We start from the raw sequence: 17482 nt of genomic DNA on the forward strand, positions 1-17482 counted from the left end.
ATCAGACCTAAGCCTTTTTATCTTTCTGTCAAGTTGATTTTCAACCTCTGCCTTATAAATTTTAAAATAGTCTAGAGCCTCGTCTTTCGTTTTCAACAAGTACACATAGCAAAATCTAGTAGCATCATCAATCAATGTCATGAAATATCGTTTTCCACCCTTCGTCAACACCCCATTCATTTCACAAAGATCTGAATGTAGGAGTTCTAGTGGTGCCAAGTTTCTCTCCTCGGCAGCCTTGTGAGGCTTGCGAGGTTGCTTCGATTGCACACAACTATGGCACTTAGAACCTTTGACAATGGAAAACTTAGGAATTAAACACATGCTGGAAAGCCGAGACATCAAGCCAAAATTAATATGACATAAACGTGAATGCCAAACATTAGCCTCATCATCCACACTGCCACAAATATGGTTCACAGACTTATTGCAGAAATCAGAAAGGGAAAAGCGGAACAGGCCTCCGCACTCATAACCTTTACCAATAAAATATCCATGTTTAGACACGACTACTTTATTAGACTCAAAAACCAACTTAAATCCGTCTCTAGTCAGACGGGAGCCACTAACAAGATTCCTGTCGATAGAAGGGACATGCTGCACGTTCTTCAGCTGCACGATCTTTCCCGAAGTAAACTTCAGATCTACCGTGCCAACACCATGAACAGAAGCATGTGACCCATTCCCCATTAGGACGGTGGAACCCCGTGCGACCTGATAAGAAGAAAACAATGAGATGTCAGCACAAACATGTACATTGGCCCCAGTATCAACCCACCAATTAGTAGATTGATTAACTGAAAAAACAGTAGGTAAATTACCATACCCGCTTCCATCTCCAGTGTTGCCAATGGTCACATTAGCAGACTTAGAAGTCTGCCCTGCAGGTGCCTTCATCCCCTTGCGTTGTGGACACTTCCTAGCCAGATGACCAACTTGGCCACACACAAAGCAAGTCCTCTCATCCTGATTAGGATTGTTGTTGTTCTTCTTCTGCTTCTTGAAGTTGGTGGTCTGCTGAGCTTTGTATTTCCCCTTGCTCTTGTTCTGGGCCTTGTGCACAACATTGGCACTGGACTGCCCACCATCGCCCTTAGACGCGGCATCTTTTTCCCGAGCTTTCTCCTCAACATCAAGAGACGCAATCAACCCCTCAACGGAGTATTCCTGTCTCTTGTGTTTGAGTGCAGTACCGAAACTCCTCCAAGATGGAGGTAGTTTTGCAATAATGCACCCGGCCACAAATTTGTCGGGTAAGACACACTTAAGGAGTTCGAGTTCCTTAGCCATGGTTTGTATCTCATGAGCCTGTTCGACTACAGAACGGTTGTCAGCCATTTTGTAGTCATGAAACTGCTCCATGATATACAGATCATTGCTAGCATCAGTAGCACCGAATTTAGTATTCAGTGCATCCCACAACTCCTTAGCGTCGGTCATATGCATATACACCTCGACCAGACGATCGCCAAGAACGCTAAGAATGCATCCCACAAAGAGAGTAGTGGCTTCCTCGAATTGCTTCTGCTGTTCAGCAGTAAGAACTCCTTCAGGTTTGCCAGTACTCACCCAGAAGCATTTCATAGCTGTCAGCCACAGAGTGACCCTGATCTGCCATCTCTTAAAATGCACACCGGTGAATTTATCCGGCCTCAGTGCATCGGCAAAACCAGCCATAGTAAAATCACAGTGCCTATAATAAGGTTTTTGGATTGTTGAGATTATGGGCATATAATGATTTAATTTATTCCATAAATAAGTCATGACATTACAGATGAAAACTAGCATGAACGCATCATTAGATCTACACATGTAAACTACGCAGAATAACATGAACAGATCAAATATGCGCAACATATTGAACACGTACCGAGGTGACGAAAAGACCGGCTGCTTGGTCGAAACTTTTCGCAGGTGTCTACGAAGGCACGAAACACGCGAGCGAAGAGGAAGGCGAGCCGTCGCGAACGAACAGGGAGCAGTCGCGCGAAGCGCTTCCCAAAAACCTTATTGCCGCCTTCTCCCGGTGCAGGACGTCAAAGGCAGAGGTTCCGGAGACCTGCTCTCCCGATCGCTGGTGCACGCCGGCGAGCGGGATGGAGTAGTCTACGAGCGACGGCGCAGTACAGAGTAGGAGGCAAACCCTAGATTGATTTTCGCATATATTGCGTGAAGACGGCGGGTCGGTTTATATAGAGAAAGGTCGCTTGATCAGGGCGCCCGCACGATCTCTACTGCGCGTAACCGAACCGGATAAGTCGCGCGTAACTTATCCGGACTCCACGCCGTTTGCACGCATCGGATTTTTCGGAACGTTTCCAAAACAAAAACGAATCCGAATTTGCAGCAAAACAAAACTGCAAAAAGAGGCTGCATCTGCGCAAGGGTGAGGAGCCAATTTTTCGGACCATTCGACGCGTACGTCGTGCACGCGCGCCGCCTGCCCTGCCCTGCCCAGGCCAGGCCAGGCGAGGCGAGGCGAGCGAGCGCGCGCGTGTGTTTCCCCTCTTCTCTCCACCACACATGCTTCAAGTGGCTAGGAGGGCATCCTCCCTTTTAAGGAGGTCCCCCTCTCCTAGAATAAGCAAGGTGGTACTAAACTCCACATGCATGCCATCCCATGAGGTGGGCTTTTGTGATTTTCCAAAGAATTAATCTTCGAGTGGGCTAAGACCCATTCATTAATTCCAACAGCCGGGTCAATATGGCAAGCAGGAAGCATGCACCTAGCCTCCCAGTGTATGGGTTAGGAAACAACCAATATGGACGGTTACATGGCTCTTTGAAAAAACTATACATCACTCGACCTATTTCGGGAGGAAAATTACACAAATTTCTAACTTTATTATGATTTACTCCGTGATTTATATTTTGGCTTTGCATAAATTATTTGACTTACTCCATCATTTATGGGTAGAAAGATGAAAGGTGTTTCCTAGCTTAGAAGGATGGTCGGAATGGTGGTGGCCTGGCAGTGGGCTAGTGGCCATGGAGCCTCCTTGGCCGCAGGAGAATAGGAAGGCCGCAGTGGGCTGGTGTTGGGCAGTAGGACATGTTGTTGAAATGGATAGGAGCCGGTGCATCCAAGCGGCTAGAACTCCCAAAGACGAAAGATGATAGTGATGTGGTGGCACCGGAGCCAAAGATGGAGGGGTGCGAGGGTTTCCCAAACCGCCGGGGCCGGGGTTACCGTGACCCGGCGGTAAGCACGGTTACTGTGCGGTAACCACGATAACCGTGAAAAACCGTACGAAACCATATAAATTTATTTGACTTTAAGGAGGTTACCGCGGTTTTTCTATTACCGTATCCCTACGGTAAGGCCGGTAACTGCGGTAACCGCACGGTTACCGACGGTAATGTAAACCCTGGGTGCGACAACATGGCCTAGCGGGCCTTGTAAGCGTAGGGGCAACGGCCACCAAGTGGAGGGCGATGCAAGAATCGCTTGACAAGGCTAAGGAGGGGGGAGGGGAGGGAGGGGGACACTGGTGGAGAAACCCTTTGTACTCCTGGTTCGTAACTCCCCTTTAGTCCCGGTTATCCAACCGGGACTACGAATCCGGGACTAAAGATCGCTATCTTTAGTCCCGAGTGAAATAACCGGGACTAAAGATCGATATTTACTAAAGATACCTATCTTTAGTCTCGGTTGGACTAAAGAGAGGGTAGCGGCAGTCCCATTAGGTCTCCTTTTCTTTTTTTTTCATTATTTTTTAGCCAGAGTTTAATCCCTGTATTTTCTCCCAAATCGAGTGGGATGCATATTCCCAAATCAAACCCCAAATCAAAGTAACATCCCAAAACATTCACATCACAAATCTTAAGTTACTTGTACACAAAAAATCAAATACATCACAAATCTTAAAAAAATTACACACAAACCAAATACATCACATATTATATATCTCAGATCCATACAACAAATCACAAAATTATACATCTCAGTGAATCACAAATTGTAAAAAAAAAAGAAAAAAAAAGAATGAATGCCGGTAGTGCCGCCTGCCGCCGCTCGCTACTCGCCGGGCGTGGCCCCGCCGGCCGCCTACCGCGTGCGGCCCCGCCGGGCGCGGCCCCACCTAACGCGTGCGGGAAGGGAGGAGGGGGAGGAGGCGATGCTCGCTGGGCATCGGATGGGAAGGGAGGAGGGGGAGGAGAGGGCCGGGATGGGAGGAGGAGAGGGAGATGGATCTGAGGAGAGGAGAGGCCGGTTGTGAGGGAGAGGATAGGGAATAGAGATTATATACTACGCGTGATTTTAGTCCCGGTTGGTAATACCAACCGGGAGTAAAGATCTAGGAGATCTTTAGTCCCGGTTAGTAATACCAACCGGGACTAAAGTGGTAATCTTTAGTCCTGGTTTGTGACACCAACCGGGACTAAAGATCGTAAAATGACTATGGGGTTTTAAACCGGGACTAAAGGTTTTTTTTAACTGGGACTACTGTGGTTTTGGGGCGACCGAGCAAAGATCAGTTTTTCCAGTAGTGGGAGGAGGGGAGAGAAATCACACAAGTGACGTACAGATATACCAATCTATGTTCCTACCAGGCTACCATGACGTACTCCCTCCGTACTCGTAAAGGAAATCGTTTTGGATAGCGACACGGTCTCTAAAAACACAACTTTGACTTCTTTGTTTGTGTAAAGATATTTATTGAAAAGTGATATATGCATACATTTATGAAAATATTTTTCAAGACCAATATATTCATATAATTTTTACATTTTCAAACTCAACAACTTGAGAGTTATTCATAATTTATATTCCCAAGATTTAACTTAAACATTATCCTAAACGACTTCCTTTACTACGGAGGGAGTATGTGTTAACGGTAAGATTTGGATATAAGCATTGGTCAAAACGGACCAACAAGAGGAATTGACGCCGTAAGAAGAATTGGTTCAGTTGGGAAGTGAATCGGGCTGATTAGACTTGTTTTAGATTTAATTTTGGAAATAATTGCTGTAATTAGGCAGGTGTGTAATTTTCGTTTATTTGGAGATAAGTCCACTGCCGATCAAATCGTATTTGAGTCGGGCTTAGTTAGACCAATGGTATAAATATATGTGCCCACAAACCTAGCTAGGAAAAAAAAATCAACATATCAATATACGACTTTTGATGCCGTCCAGTAGCACGTAAATATATATAGGGATTTCATATCACGAAATGCCCATACGTACTAGATTGCCAACAAACTACTGTCGATATACCTACTTTTATTTTGGTAGGTTGATACATTGTCATTTTATCACTAGAGTAATACATTATTTTTTTATCATCTCTCTTCAACTTAAATATTTGGGTTGGTGTATTGCGCTGAATACCTATGAAATCTTTGCTGATATATAGCACTTACATATCCATGTCTTTCGGTGTAGCTTATTTCGTTCTAAAATATAAGCACTTCTAACATTATTTTAAGATATTAAAAATCAAAACAAATACTATGATGTTACTCGGAAAATGAGAGGTCGTTGAGAAGTGTAAAGTGATTCGATATAATATTAGGTAAAAGTTTAAATGTGGGTTGGTTGGTGGGGGAAACTAGTACTCTAGAAAAAAAAATATTTTGAAACACATTTTAAACGTCGAAAGTATAACACTACTACGAAAATCGTTTTCCCATGCAGCCAAAAATTGTTTTCTCAGGTAGGGGAAGGCCCGCCTGTATGCAAAGGCTTATGAAAATAAATTATTTTCACGGGCGGTATAGCCACCCGCTTGCGAAAATATTTTGTGCGAACAAAAAAAATCGCCACCACCCCACCCGCACGGCCGCGCCAGCCCTACCCACCTCCGGCCGCGCCGCCACCTCAGCCCTCCCACCTCCAGCCAGATCTAGGGTTACGGTTTTGGGAGGGAGAGGGAGAGGGAGGGGAGGTGAGGGGAGCCCTGTGCCCGCTGCAGGGGTGCTGCTGTCGCCCTCTCCCCTTCCCCTTCAAATGGATCTAGGAGGGAGGGGAGCCGCCGCTGTCGCCGCCCTCCCTCTCCCTCTGGCCGAATCTGGGAGGAGGAAAGGGAGCCATCGCCGTCACCGCCACCGTCCTCCCCCTCTCCCTTCGACCGGATCTGGGAGGGAGGGAGGGAGGGGAGCCGCCGCCGCCGCCGTCCTCCCCCTCCCCCCTTTGGCCTGATCTAGGACGGAGGGAGGGGAGGGGAGCCGCGTCGAGGTAGATGCTACCGCTGCCACCGCCGATAGCTGCCGCCACCAACGCCCTCTCCCCTCTCCTCTCCAGCCGGATTTGGGAGTCAAGCAGATCTCTTAAGATACCAGGCGGATCTTTTAAGGGGTCCGCCTACAAAAATACTTTTATTTTTCTAGACGGACCTTTAAAAGGTCCACCTGGAAAAACAATTTACGCATGCGGGATTATATTTATGGTATCTTTAATTATTTTTACAAACGATGATTTTATAGTTTGCTTGAAAAAAATCAAAAAAATATGAAAAATATTTTTCTAGTAGTATAGGCTTGAGTCCTGTATGGGCCGAAAAAGTTGCAATGCAAAACGCTAAATTTTAAGTAGAAATATCAATAACATCTTAAGCCTAGCTACATGGTTCAATTCAGTACTACTCTTGCTAAATCACTGTCTCCGCCTTAGTAGCATAGGTGCCTCCTTGAAAAGATTGAAGCACCCACTACTAGAAAAAGCATTTTTGCCGATGTTGGGTATTTATTTTCGCAAGCGGACATAACCCTCGGAGCCAAATAGCCGCCTACAAAAATACAAACCGGGGTAAAGCTGGATGTCCAGCTGCGGAAATCTATTTTCGCAGGCGGACCTCTTAAGTGGTCCGCCTGTGAAAATAAACTTGGAATATAAATAGAGCCAACCTAGGAGCGATTTTTTCTAAGTCCCTTCTTCCTCGCTCCCTCACTCCCTCTCTCCCGCGTCCCTCCCCTTCCCCCTCACCTCCACACCTCTCCTCTCCCCTCCCCTCCCCTCTCCTCCTCTCCTCGGCCAGAGGCGGCGGTAGCTCCCGGCTCCCGGCGGCGGCGGATCCCGTGGACCGGCAGCGGGGCGGCGCGGGGCGTCCAGTGGGGGGTCCCCTCCCTCCCTCCCTCCTAGATCTGGCCGGAGGGGGGAGGGGGGAGGCTGGCGGTCAGCCGCGAAGGGCGGACTTGCATCGCGCGCGGGGCGGCCAGCGGCGGCTCCCCTCCCTTCCTTCCTCTCAGATCTGGCCAGAGGAGGGAGGGGGAGGCCGGCGGCTGGTGGCGAAGGTTGGACTGGCGGCGGCTCCCCTCCCCCTCCCTCCCAGATCTGGGTGGAGGAGTGAGGGGGGAGGCCGGCGGCCGGCGGCGAAGGGCGGACCGACGGTGGGGCGTGGCGTCGTGCGCGGGGCGGACCGGCAGGCGGCGGCTTCCCTCCCTCCCTCCCTCCCAGATCTGGCCGGAGGGGACGGGGGGAGGCCGGTGGCCAGTGGCGCGGGGCGGACGGCGGTGGGGTGCATCCGTGCGACGGCGACGTCCGTGCGAAAATTTGTGATGCGTTTGATTTGGTTGTGAATGATTTGGTTTGATCTGTGATGCTTTTGTGTATTTGATTTAGTTTGATGGTGAATCTGGATTGGGGAATGGGAGGAGAATGGGCAGCTGCTGCTACCGGCCGAAACGGCGGTGGGCGGTGGCTGCCTATTTTTTTTAATGCTGGGAGCTATTTTCGCGGGCGGACCAGTTGTCCGTCTGTGAAAATCAACCATTTTCACAGTTGTTCGTTTGCAAGTGGACGAGTTCTCCGCCTATGAAAACCTGTTTAGTCCGTCTGAAAAAAATACGTTTTCTAGTAGTGACCTGTATATATAAATTTTAGAGCTCCAGGAGAAAAGATTGATCAATCGTCAAAACTAAACTACATATTGGCAATGCTGGAGCAATCAACAACTGACAAATGCAGCCGATGATGAGCTCTAAAACTAAAAGCTTGTTCGTCCTGGCAACGCTGTAAAGTTGATGCAGCTGGGGACGATCGATGTATGCATGTGCCCCTCACCTTTTTCCAACGAACTACAGCTGCTTCAAGAACTCGAGAGTGCTGTAAGAGAGGGAAAAAAAAACAATTAATGGCCGTGGCCCATATCAGGGTACGTACCGGCCTGTTTGTGCTCCTCAATCAATGAAAACGTATTGCTAATTGTTTAATTTTATGCAAGAGAGATGTGACAGATACGTCCAATGTGTTGGGATCTCATTTTGCGTCGTTCGCACTCGAGCAAACACGCACTTTTTCACAGTAGGTCATAAAAAAAATACAGCGGAAGTGAAAATCCAAGTTTAAAGAAAGCGATATATATTTTTTTAATTTCCAGAAGTACGTACGTATACAGTATTTTTTTTGCCGTATATCGTTTCTTCTTTTCTCGGTCATGGTTGTTAATTTGTACGTACGTATGCCTTCTCAGCCTTTTCTGGTCAATTTTTTATGAAAAGTATTACTCGGTAAATTAGGAGAGATAGATTACTATTTATAATAGATCTAATCCAATGGTATAAACTAATGAGTCCACCAACTTAAATGAAAATTGAGGGCTAGATTTTTTTCTTTTTTTTTCAGAATTTTTAAGTTTTTTTTTCTATTTTATTATAGCGCCATGTGACAGCTTGAGAGTGTTTTTAGAGCACCATATGGCAGCATGAGAGAGTTTGTAGGAAGTTTAATGGACTTTTAGTATTTAATAGATAGATATAGTGTCATGGTTATGGATACCACATATCTAATAGTAGTTGACTAAACTCGGCCAGGTCCACCACATACCAAGTCTTGTATGTAATCATATCTCGTATATAGAAGGAGTTTCGGATAAGGAAGAACAAATAAAGTTCTATATGAAAACGACAATGACTACTCGGATTGTATCCATATTGGTTTCCCTAGTTTTACTTGAACAAGATGGCATCTATGGATATAAATACAAGCCCCTAGGAGGAGAGGGGGAGGCCACAAGATCAACATAGATCAATACAAGCCAAGACATGCCACCAGATATTAACATCAGAGATTAGCCTAGACATACTCCATCCGATTTTTTATCTCGCCGAGTGCGGATTCGAGGAGGAAGACTACCCTGTCGTCGACTATGAGTTGGTCATCCATACCGCCAAGTCGACGACAGCTAGATAGGTTGTCCCAATTATTGTATTATGTGGTTTTCTATATCAATCCCATATAAATAGGATGTAGGGCTATTACCTATCAGATAAGTGGCCCGAACCTGTATAAAAATCCCTGTATCCATCTCTTTTACCTCAATCTCGCATATACCCTGGTACCAACGATCGCCATACCATCCAAATACCGTAGTCGCGATCTCAAACTTCAACATATAGCATCGTCTTTTTTTACTTAATACTAGTCTTTTTTTTCTTATATGATTGCTACCTCTTCTTTATATATAAATATACTCCTATCTCTTATATCCCCTCTTTCAAATGGGTAATCAGTTGATTTTTTTATACTAGTTCTTTTATATAGTGTATTAGAAAAAGAATATAGCTTAACTATTCAAATTTACAGCATAAGTTTTGAGTGTTACAATATAATTGTAGTGTAAATGTATATCATTTTCAATGAAATATTGAATTTTTTTAGAAAATATAGTGCCATAAATATAGCTAAGTACTTTAGTTCTACTACTGCCAACGTAATTAACAGTAGAAATAATATAATCCATTCATTTACAAACTGAAAAAAAGGTGTTTATCAAGGGCAATGTTTATTTTTAACTCTTGAACAATTTTTTAAATCCATTTTTATCATAATCCTTTCTAACTCTAATTTTTGTCCTGAACCCAAAAAAAACCACTTTCTTTTCATCCTCGGCTTTCAAAACCGGATGAACACCACTCTTAAAACTACCAGATTCTACGGTGGTTTTAATTTATTCCAATGATGGTAGATAATGGCTGGTCGTATTGATCAATTTGGTTTAGTTACTCTATCAAGTTGATTATTAGTTGCATATCCATTTGTTATATAGATTATTATAATCGAAATCAATCAATCCGGCCAACATCTACAACCAACATGTATACACCATTCTTTCGTTGTACCCATTTCTAACTATTCTAATCCCTTTTTACCCAAAAATAAAAGGATATACCTCCCTCACTCCTACTTCCTCCATCCCTAAATATTTAACGCTGTTGACTTTTTTAAACATGTTTAACCGTTCATCTTATCCAACAAATTTAAGTAATTATTAATTCTTTTCCTATCATTTGATTCATTGTTAAATGTACTATTACTACTCAAGTTTTTTAATAATATTCATAAAAGTTTTTGAATAATACGAATGGTCAAACATGTTTAAAAAAGTCAACAGCATCAAATATTTAGAGACAGATGGAGTATTTTCTAAAAAAGATCCCTAGCAATAATAATCATATTACATGTTGCATATTCATATACTCCCTCTGTTGACAAATATATAAGCGTATTTTGTGTCGTTATGATAAGCCAACCATTGCTTTACTAATTATCACTAATGTGATAGTACAAAAGTATTACATAAGTGAAGTACTTTTGGATATGAATCTAACACCAAATCTTGTGTCAGAAAAATTATGTCCCACTCTACTAATTGTTGGTCAAAACCTTATTCTAAACAAACAACAAAATATGTCCTACATTTTTCAATAGAGAATATAAGAGGGAGAGTTTATATGTATATATACACTACTGAAATTGCATAGGAGATAAATATCTGAAAATCGCCAATACAGAAGTATGATTTTTGGGAGCAAGCTGAACGTGGATGGTACATGCTACCGGTGCTCTTGAGAAGGTAGCACTACCAGTCATGGAGAGGATATCGTTGATATCGTTGCCGTTGCGAATGGACTGGAGACCGCATCCTCTACCACTTTTTACCGGAGAAAGGATCAAAAAGGGTTGTGCCCTTTTGGGAGACCAGCAAAGCAGGAAAGGAAACTACGGCTGCACCAGGAGGCAGAAAGGAGGTCCTTCCATGGCAGTGGCAGTGGTAGATACAGCCGGTTTTGACATGTGAGCCTGTGACAGAGAGGAGCAAAAGAGACCCGCAAGTTCCTACTGCGAGCAAGTCCCTACTGCTAACAAAGGGACGTGAAGGGCTGTTCAGACCATAGACAAAATAAACCTTACTAAATTTTGGAATTGCTAAAATTTGGCAATTTAATAATATTGCCAAAATTTTAACAGGGTTTCTTATATATTTATCAAAGTTTGGCAATAATATAAATGAATGCACATATTTAGCAACTCTATGAAAAAAAAGTATGGTTTGAAATGACATCAATTTGAAGTATTATAGAAAAAAAGTATTCTCTCCGTCCTATTTTAATTATAGTTTTGGGTTTATGAATTCAATAGTTGATTTTTCATTTATTTGAAAACTTTAAAAAATAAGTCATGCATAAAACACTATTCATGTTTTATTATCTACTCCCTCCGTCCCATAATATAAGGGATTTTGAGTTTTTACTTGCGTTGTTTGACCACTTGTCTTATTCAAAAAATTTTGAAATTATTATTATTTTTTTTGACTTACTTTATTATCCCAAGTACTTTAAGCACAACTTTTCGTTTTTTATATTTACACAATTTTTTTAAGTACTAACATAATTTTTTTTAAATAAGACGAAAAGTCAAACATTGAATACAGAAATCTAAAACTGCACTTAAAATAGGACGAGGGAGTAGTATTACTTCGGTTACTTGCCGATAACTTAATCTTTTGAAAACCTTATTTTTATAAATAAATAGTGACCTACTTTTGGTGCCCATGGCACGGACCTTATAACGAAATAAATTAAAATGGTAATAGAGTTATCTAGTATGGAATAGAGTGTGGTGGTAACTGGTAAACATACGCAAACCTAAGCTAGAGAACCGGGTTTGAACCCCACTGAAGGCTGTGTGGGGCGATGCGTTCGGACGAAAAAAAAAGGGTGGAGAGAGTGGGAATCAAACACAATATCTTTGGATTGGAAGAGGAGTCCATTTTCTACTACAGTAGGCTATGAGAAGAAGTAGCTTTGAAACTTTTTAACAAGTATAAAACTCAACGTCATGAATCTCGGCGCTAAGGGTGAGAGTTCATTGCCAAGGCTCATGGCACCGAGGTTTTGGTCTATTTTTACAACAAGTTTTTAGCGCTGTCTATTCTTTAAATAATTTTTCTAAAAGGATTAAACTGTCAAAATTTCGGTAGTCATTCATGTTGTGCACTTGTGCTCCATAGCACCCTGTGCTAACTCATAGTCATATTTATAGATATCAGAATCTGAAGTCTAGCGAATGGATCCAAACTCCTCCACTACACAAATAATATCATCTGATAGAGAGGCATAGATTTGCAATACAAGCTAGTAATAAATTGGATTAACAATATAAATAATTTCTCATGACAAAGTTAGTTCTTAAATTCACCTATGATGTACACACATCCTACCTACGCCTGTCTCACGATCCGATGACTGTACGCTACTACACTAATCTCATTGCCCTTCTCCAACATAACAATGTCGTCATCTTCATCACCTATCTCCAATATAGCAGCATAACCATCTATACTTATTTAACTTTCTCCATTCTTTTCTCGCATACCCTCTCCAAGTCCCCCCCACCTTGTATAAATCGCATTCGCTAGAGTTCATTGCGAGCTCAGAACATATAAAAGGGAATATTACTAGAGCATAAATTAGTACAAGTCGTATTTTATGCAAAATTTTGACGAGATACTACGAATTTGTACGATTTTACCCGAAAAATCAAATCACTATACTTCCCTTGATTCAAATATTTCTCGGTCACACTTATAGCAAACATACCATAACTTGCCCAAACTTAGCTATGATAATAAGGTTTGATATCCCCTGTACCCATTTTACACCCCAGTGGTCTCCACCCCTCTACATTGGCAGTCCACGTCGGTGAGTGGATCGGGTCAAATACGATTTGGATATGTGATGTACCGTTAAACGAGTTTAGAGAAAAAAAATATGTTTTCTAAGTTTAAGAACCTAGATAATATAGTCGTACAAGTTTACAGGCGGTCTATGCACTCTGCTCTAAAACAAACAACCCCTGTACTCCAGAAGACAGCACGGAGCGAAAGACCACAGAGGATCCATCCGTTCCGTTGTGATACCCATGCTGTTATCCGGTTCACAAGCAAGCCCACATCTGCTCCTTCCATTTGTACCCACGTCTGCTGTCCATTGACCGGTTGACCGCCCTGACTGCCCCGTACCAGCGACAGCTTTTCCCTTCCATTTCTTTTCTCCTTTCTCTCTCTATACTCCACTCATGTGCTGTACTACACTGACACTCCCCTACAGCTGCAGCTGCCTCCCCTCTCCTCCCACTTCGCCCGCCGCCATGCGCCGTGCACTCCGGCCAATGATTCCACCTGAAAGCCGCCATTGCCGCCGCTCTCCTCCTCTCCTCTCCCTCTCCTGAGGTAGACAGTTTGCCAGTCAGATAGTAGTAGGTATTAACAAGAGTTGTCTCCTACTACTCCTACTGTACTTCTTGGCTTTCTGGTGGTGACCCGCGATCGATCGATGTCCATGTCCATGTCCACAGCTACTACCACTCCAGCAGTGCTCCGCCTGTCGACGGACATGGCGATGTCCGAGTGCGCGGCGACGATGCCGGCGACGACGGCGCACCACCACCACCACCACGCCGTTGCGTACTTCGGTCTTTCTTGCGCTCTCGCCGTGCTGCATCGTCGCTCGGGTGGTGGTGGTGGTGGGTGTGATCTTGGCGCCGGGCCGCGGCGGTGCCGGTGGTCGCGGCGGAGAGAGCTCGCGCTGCGGGAGAGGGTCGGGGAGCTGGAGAGGGAGGTGGAGGAGCTCCGGCGGAGGAGGGGGGAGGATGCTAGGGCCAACGAGAAGGTGGCCGGCATATTCGCGGCGCACGAGCAGCGGTGGTTCGCGGAGCGGAAGGGGCTGCGGCGGCAGGTGCACGCCGTCGTCGCCGCGGCGCGGGCGCGGGAGGCGGCGCACGGCGAGGCCGTGGCGGAGCTGACGAGGCAGCTCGAGGAGCAGGAGCAGCGCGCGGCGGAGGCCGCGGAGCAGGAAGCGGGGCGGCGGGAGGAGGCCGAGGGGAAGCTGCGTGCGGCGGAGGAGGCGGCGGAGCGCGCCGGGAAGGAGGCCCAGGAGCACGCCGCCGAGCTGCGGAAGCACAGGGCGGCGCTCGCGGAGCTCGCGACCGCGCGGCGGGAGCTGGAGGCGGAGCTTGCCCGCGCGGCGCGGCGCGGGGACGCGGCGGAGGCGGAGCTCGGGGAGGCCCTCGAGCGCCGCGACGAGGCCGCGTCGACGGCGGCGGAGCTCTCCGCGGAGTGCGCGCGCCTGCGGCGCGACGCGGAGCACAAGGACAAGATCCTCTCCGCGATGCTGCGCAAGTCCAAGATCGACATGGAGGACAGGGAGATGCTGGTGCGCGAGGTGAAGATGTGCAAGGCCAGGCGGAAGCAGGCGGAGCTGGAGGCCGACCGGTGGCGGAAGATGTGGGAGTCCCGCCATCGCCGCGGTTCCAGGTCGTCGGCGAGGTGCGCCGCCGCGGCGGACCACCCTGGCTGCTCCGACAAGCTGACATCCCCCGACGCCGCCGTGGCGCCGTGCGCGCACGACACCAAGATACTCTTCGTGGACCGCGTCGAGGACGCCGACGCCGCCAAGAAATGCCGGCACACGGCGGCGCCGCCGCCGCCGCCGACGAAGGATCCCACCACCGTCGAATGCGTCGACCGCTATCCCAGCCACGTCGACGACAAGCCTGGTACGTTTGCTCTTTCCAGCATTAAGTACACAAACATGTCAGAATTCAATTCCAAAAGTTCGATTTCGTTGCGTTCCAGTAATAAATGAACACCACGAACATGTTCGCGAATTTGATTTTTCGTCAAGAATTTGAGAAACACGACACGTTTTTCTTACGAGTTTGTATGATTTTTTTGCAGTGGTGGAGGAGTACCAGGATTTGCAGGAGTGGTTCAAGATGGAGACGGAGAAGTACACGAGCATGATCCGGCGCCGGCACAGCGCGGAGGTGGAGGCGTTCACGGAGCAGCTCCGGCTCAAGGACGAGAAGCTGGAGGCGTTCCGGTGGCGCGCGGCGAGCATGGACGCCGAGGCGTCGCGGCTCCGGTCCAGGCTCCAGGAGCTCGAGGCGCGGCTGTCGGAGCAGGAGCAGCGCCGCGCCGCGCTGGAGGCGCTGCTCGTCGCTAGGGACGACGAGAACCGGTCGCTCATGGAGCGGCTCGCCGCGTCGGACGACCAGGGGCGTGCCCTCGACGTCGTCGTCGTCGACGGCGGCGGCGGCGGTTGCGAGCATCGCGCTCCGCGCTCGCCGGAGGGCGCTGAGGCTGCGGATGCTCGTCTCGCGGTCGCGGAGATCAAATCGCTCGAGCCGGTTTCGCCGGGTGGGGACACGAACAAGGTGTTCGACATGGAAGAAACAGAGGCGCGCGACGTCGAGATCTCGGTTCAGAACGACGTGTCCGCCGCGGTGTCGCCGGACGAGCTTCAGCTGGTCGAACACGACGACCACCGGGCGATCGCGCCGGCGCGAAACTCGTACACATGCGAGATCGAGGAGGAAGAAGACGAGGAGAAGGAACTGCCCTCCTCCTCCTCCTCCTCCTCGCTCGCGCTCGTGGTCGCGGCGCCGCCGGAGCAGAGGACCACGGCTTCCAAGATGGACATCCAAGCGCTCGCCGTGTCGTACAAGATCAAGAGGCTGAAGCAGCAGCTGCTCGTCCTCGAGAATCTGGCCGCCGCAGCAGCCGGAGGCAAGGACACGGTGACCACCGCAACAAATCCGTCAACCAACACCGCCGCCGCCACAGCCGCCGGCGGCGGCGGCGGCGGCAGGCAGCAGTATCCGAGGAGCTACCAGATGATGGTGTCCTTCCTGAGCAAGCACGTCAAGAGGTACCAGTCCCTCGAGGACAAGATCGACGACCTCTGCACAAGAATGGTACTACGTGTTTGTAATTGTATCCAAGTTCTTGGACATCGTGTTCGCGACGGCGGCGAGCGCCATTGACGTTCTGATCTCGTGCTCGTGCAGGAGGAGAGCAAGCGTGGCGGCGGGCGGGAGCGGCATCATCGGCGGCGGCGGCAGCGGCGGGAGAGCGAGGAGGACGGGAGCGGCGACCGGGAGCAGAGCGCGGCGCTGGCGCGGTTCTTGGAGGAGACGTTCCAGCTGCAGCGGTACATGGTGGCGACGGGGCAGAAGCTGCTGGAGATGCAGTCCAGGATCGCGCCGAGCCTGGAACGCGCCGCCGGCAATGGCGGCGGCAACGACGGCGTGGACATGGGGAGGTTCATGGACGTGGTGGGCGCGCTGCTGCGGGACGTGCAGAGGGGGCTGGAGGTGCGGATCGCGAGGATCATCGGAGACCTCGAGGGCACGCTCACCTTCCATGGCATCCTCCACACCACCTTCTGAAAATTCTGAAATTCTTCTGACATGGGACGCCTACACTTAACTTCTTTCCTTGTTCGATCTGAAACTATAAGGGAGTTACACTGTGACTTTACACTTGAATTGCATAGGGGTATAATAAACTACGATCAATATTTCCTATCAACTCGAGCTAAGATAGAGCTTTTCTCTTAAGCTCGAATAGCTCGCGAGCCTAAGGAATGTAGCTCGACAGTTTTTACAGTTATCTCTATTGCTATTTTAGGACGGATAGAATGTAGCTTGATATGAATGTAGCTCGAATCCGTCCTATAAAGATAGCTGTATTTTAGGACGGATGAAAGTACTAGAAAAAAACAGACTCGAATTTCCTTTGACCATATATATTTTTAAGTATCAAATGAGGGTGTCCTGAGGCATTCACAACTCAAGAACTATGATAATTTCTTCTAATTATACCATTTATGTCCTCGAGGAACTTGCCGGCAACTTAAATGGTTGAAATTTTCTATAATTCGGGTAATTAGAATCCATCTCGCTTCTTTATGATGGAGAACACTAAGACTCCAAGAGGGCAGCCAGTTTCTGTTACAATGAACAAGATGGGCTAAAGGGTATTTTTGAGGGTCCAAAAGTTCTTACGCCAGAACAAGAATAATGAATTCAGCCATGTGCTTTTGGGCCACAGTTGAATGGCATTTTGATATAGAAAGGTCTCTGTCTCTTCAGAATGTGGACGGTTTGTAACTGTTCACGCTTCATGAGCATCACAGAATGATCAGAATCTAAACTCAGAAATAGATCGCTGAATCCAGCCAAAGGAAGTTGCTGATCCTGTAATTGCAGTGGTAATTACGGCCTTAATTAAATCGACCTGAAATTGAATGATTGGACGAATGGCTACTGGACACTGCCTAAGGGACTTGTTAGATATTAGATATTGTGGCAAATGCCACAGAAGAAGAAAAAATGATATACATATCTATTTCTAGGGGTGGAAACGAGCCGAGCCAAGGCTTGGCTTGCAGTGGCTCACAACAAACAAGGGTTGACA

General features: G+C 47.1%; 1 protein-coding gene and 1 long non-coding RNA gene across 3 annotated transcripts; one reads left to right on the top strand and one right to left on the bottom strand.

Moving 5' to 3' along the window:
• Positions 1–343: 343 nt before the first annotated feature.
• Positions 344–1772, bottom strand: LOC136356092 (uncharacterized). Its single transcript, XR_010740776.1, has 2 exons — positions 827–1772; positions 344–714 (listed from the first exon to the last, which is right to left on the bottom strand). It is a non-coding gene; the product is annotated as an uncharacterized lncRNA (long non-coding RNA).
• Positions 1773–13135: 11363 nt separating this feature from the next.
• LOC9266554 (uncharacterized) lies at positions 13136–16881 on the top strand. 2 transcript variants are annotated; one of them, XM_026026417.2, is made up of 4 exons: positions 13136–13483; positions 13579–14778; positions 14960–15978; positions 16072–16881. In XM_026026417.2, the coding sequence occupies exons 2-4, from the start codon at positions 13617–13619 to the stop codon at positions 16450–16452; spliced, it is 2562 nt and encodes an 853-aa protein (XP_025882202.1). In that variant the 5' UTR covers positions 13136–13483; positions 13579–13616; the 3' UTR covers positions 16453–16881. The 2 variants fall into 2 exon arrangements, with proteins under 2 accessions (XP_025882202.1, XP_025882198.1); XM_026026413.2 differs by having other exon boundaries at positions 13136–14778.
• The last annotated feature ends 601 nt before the right edge of the window (positions 16882–17482 follow it).

Source organism: Oryza sativa, chromosome 1 (assembly GCF_034140825.1).
Source record: "Oryza sativa Japonica Group chromosome 1, ASM3414082v1".
NCBI lineage: Eukaryota > Viridiplantae > Streptophyta > Magnoliopsida > Poales > Poaceae > Oryza > Oryza sativa.

Coding starts and splice junctions, on each gene's coding strand:
- LOC9266554 (XM_026026413.2), top strand. CDS start 13,557: ATGTCCATGTCCATGTCCACAGCTACTACCACTCCAGCAGTGCTCCGC. Junction 14,779..14,959: donor CCACGTCGACGACAAGCCTG/GTACGTTTGCTC, acceptor ATTTTTTTGCAG/TGGTGGAGGAGTACCAGGAT. Junction 15,979..16,071: donor ACGACCTCTGCACAAGAATG/GTACTACGTGTT, acceptor GTGCTCGTGCAG/GAGGAGAGCAAGCGTGGCGG.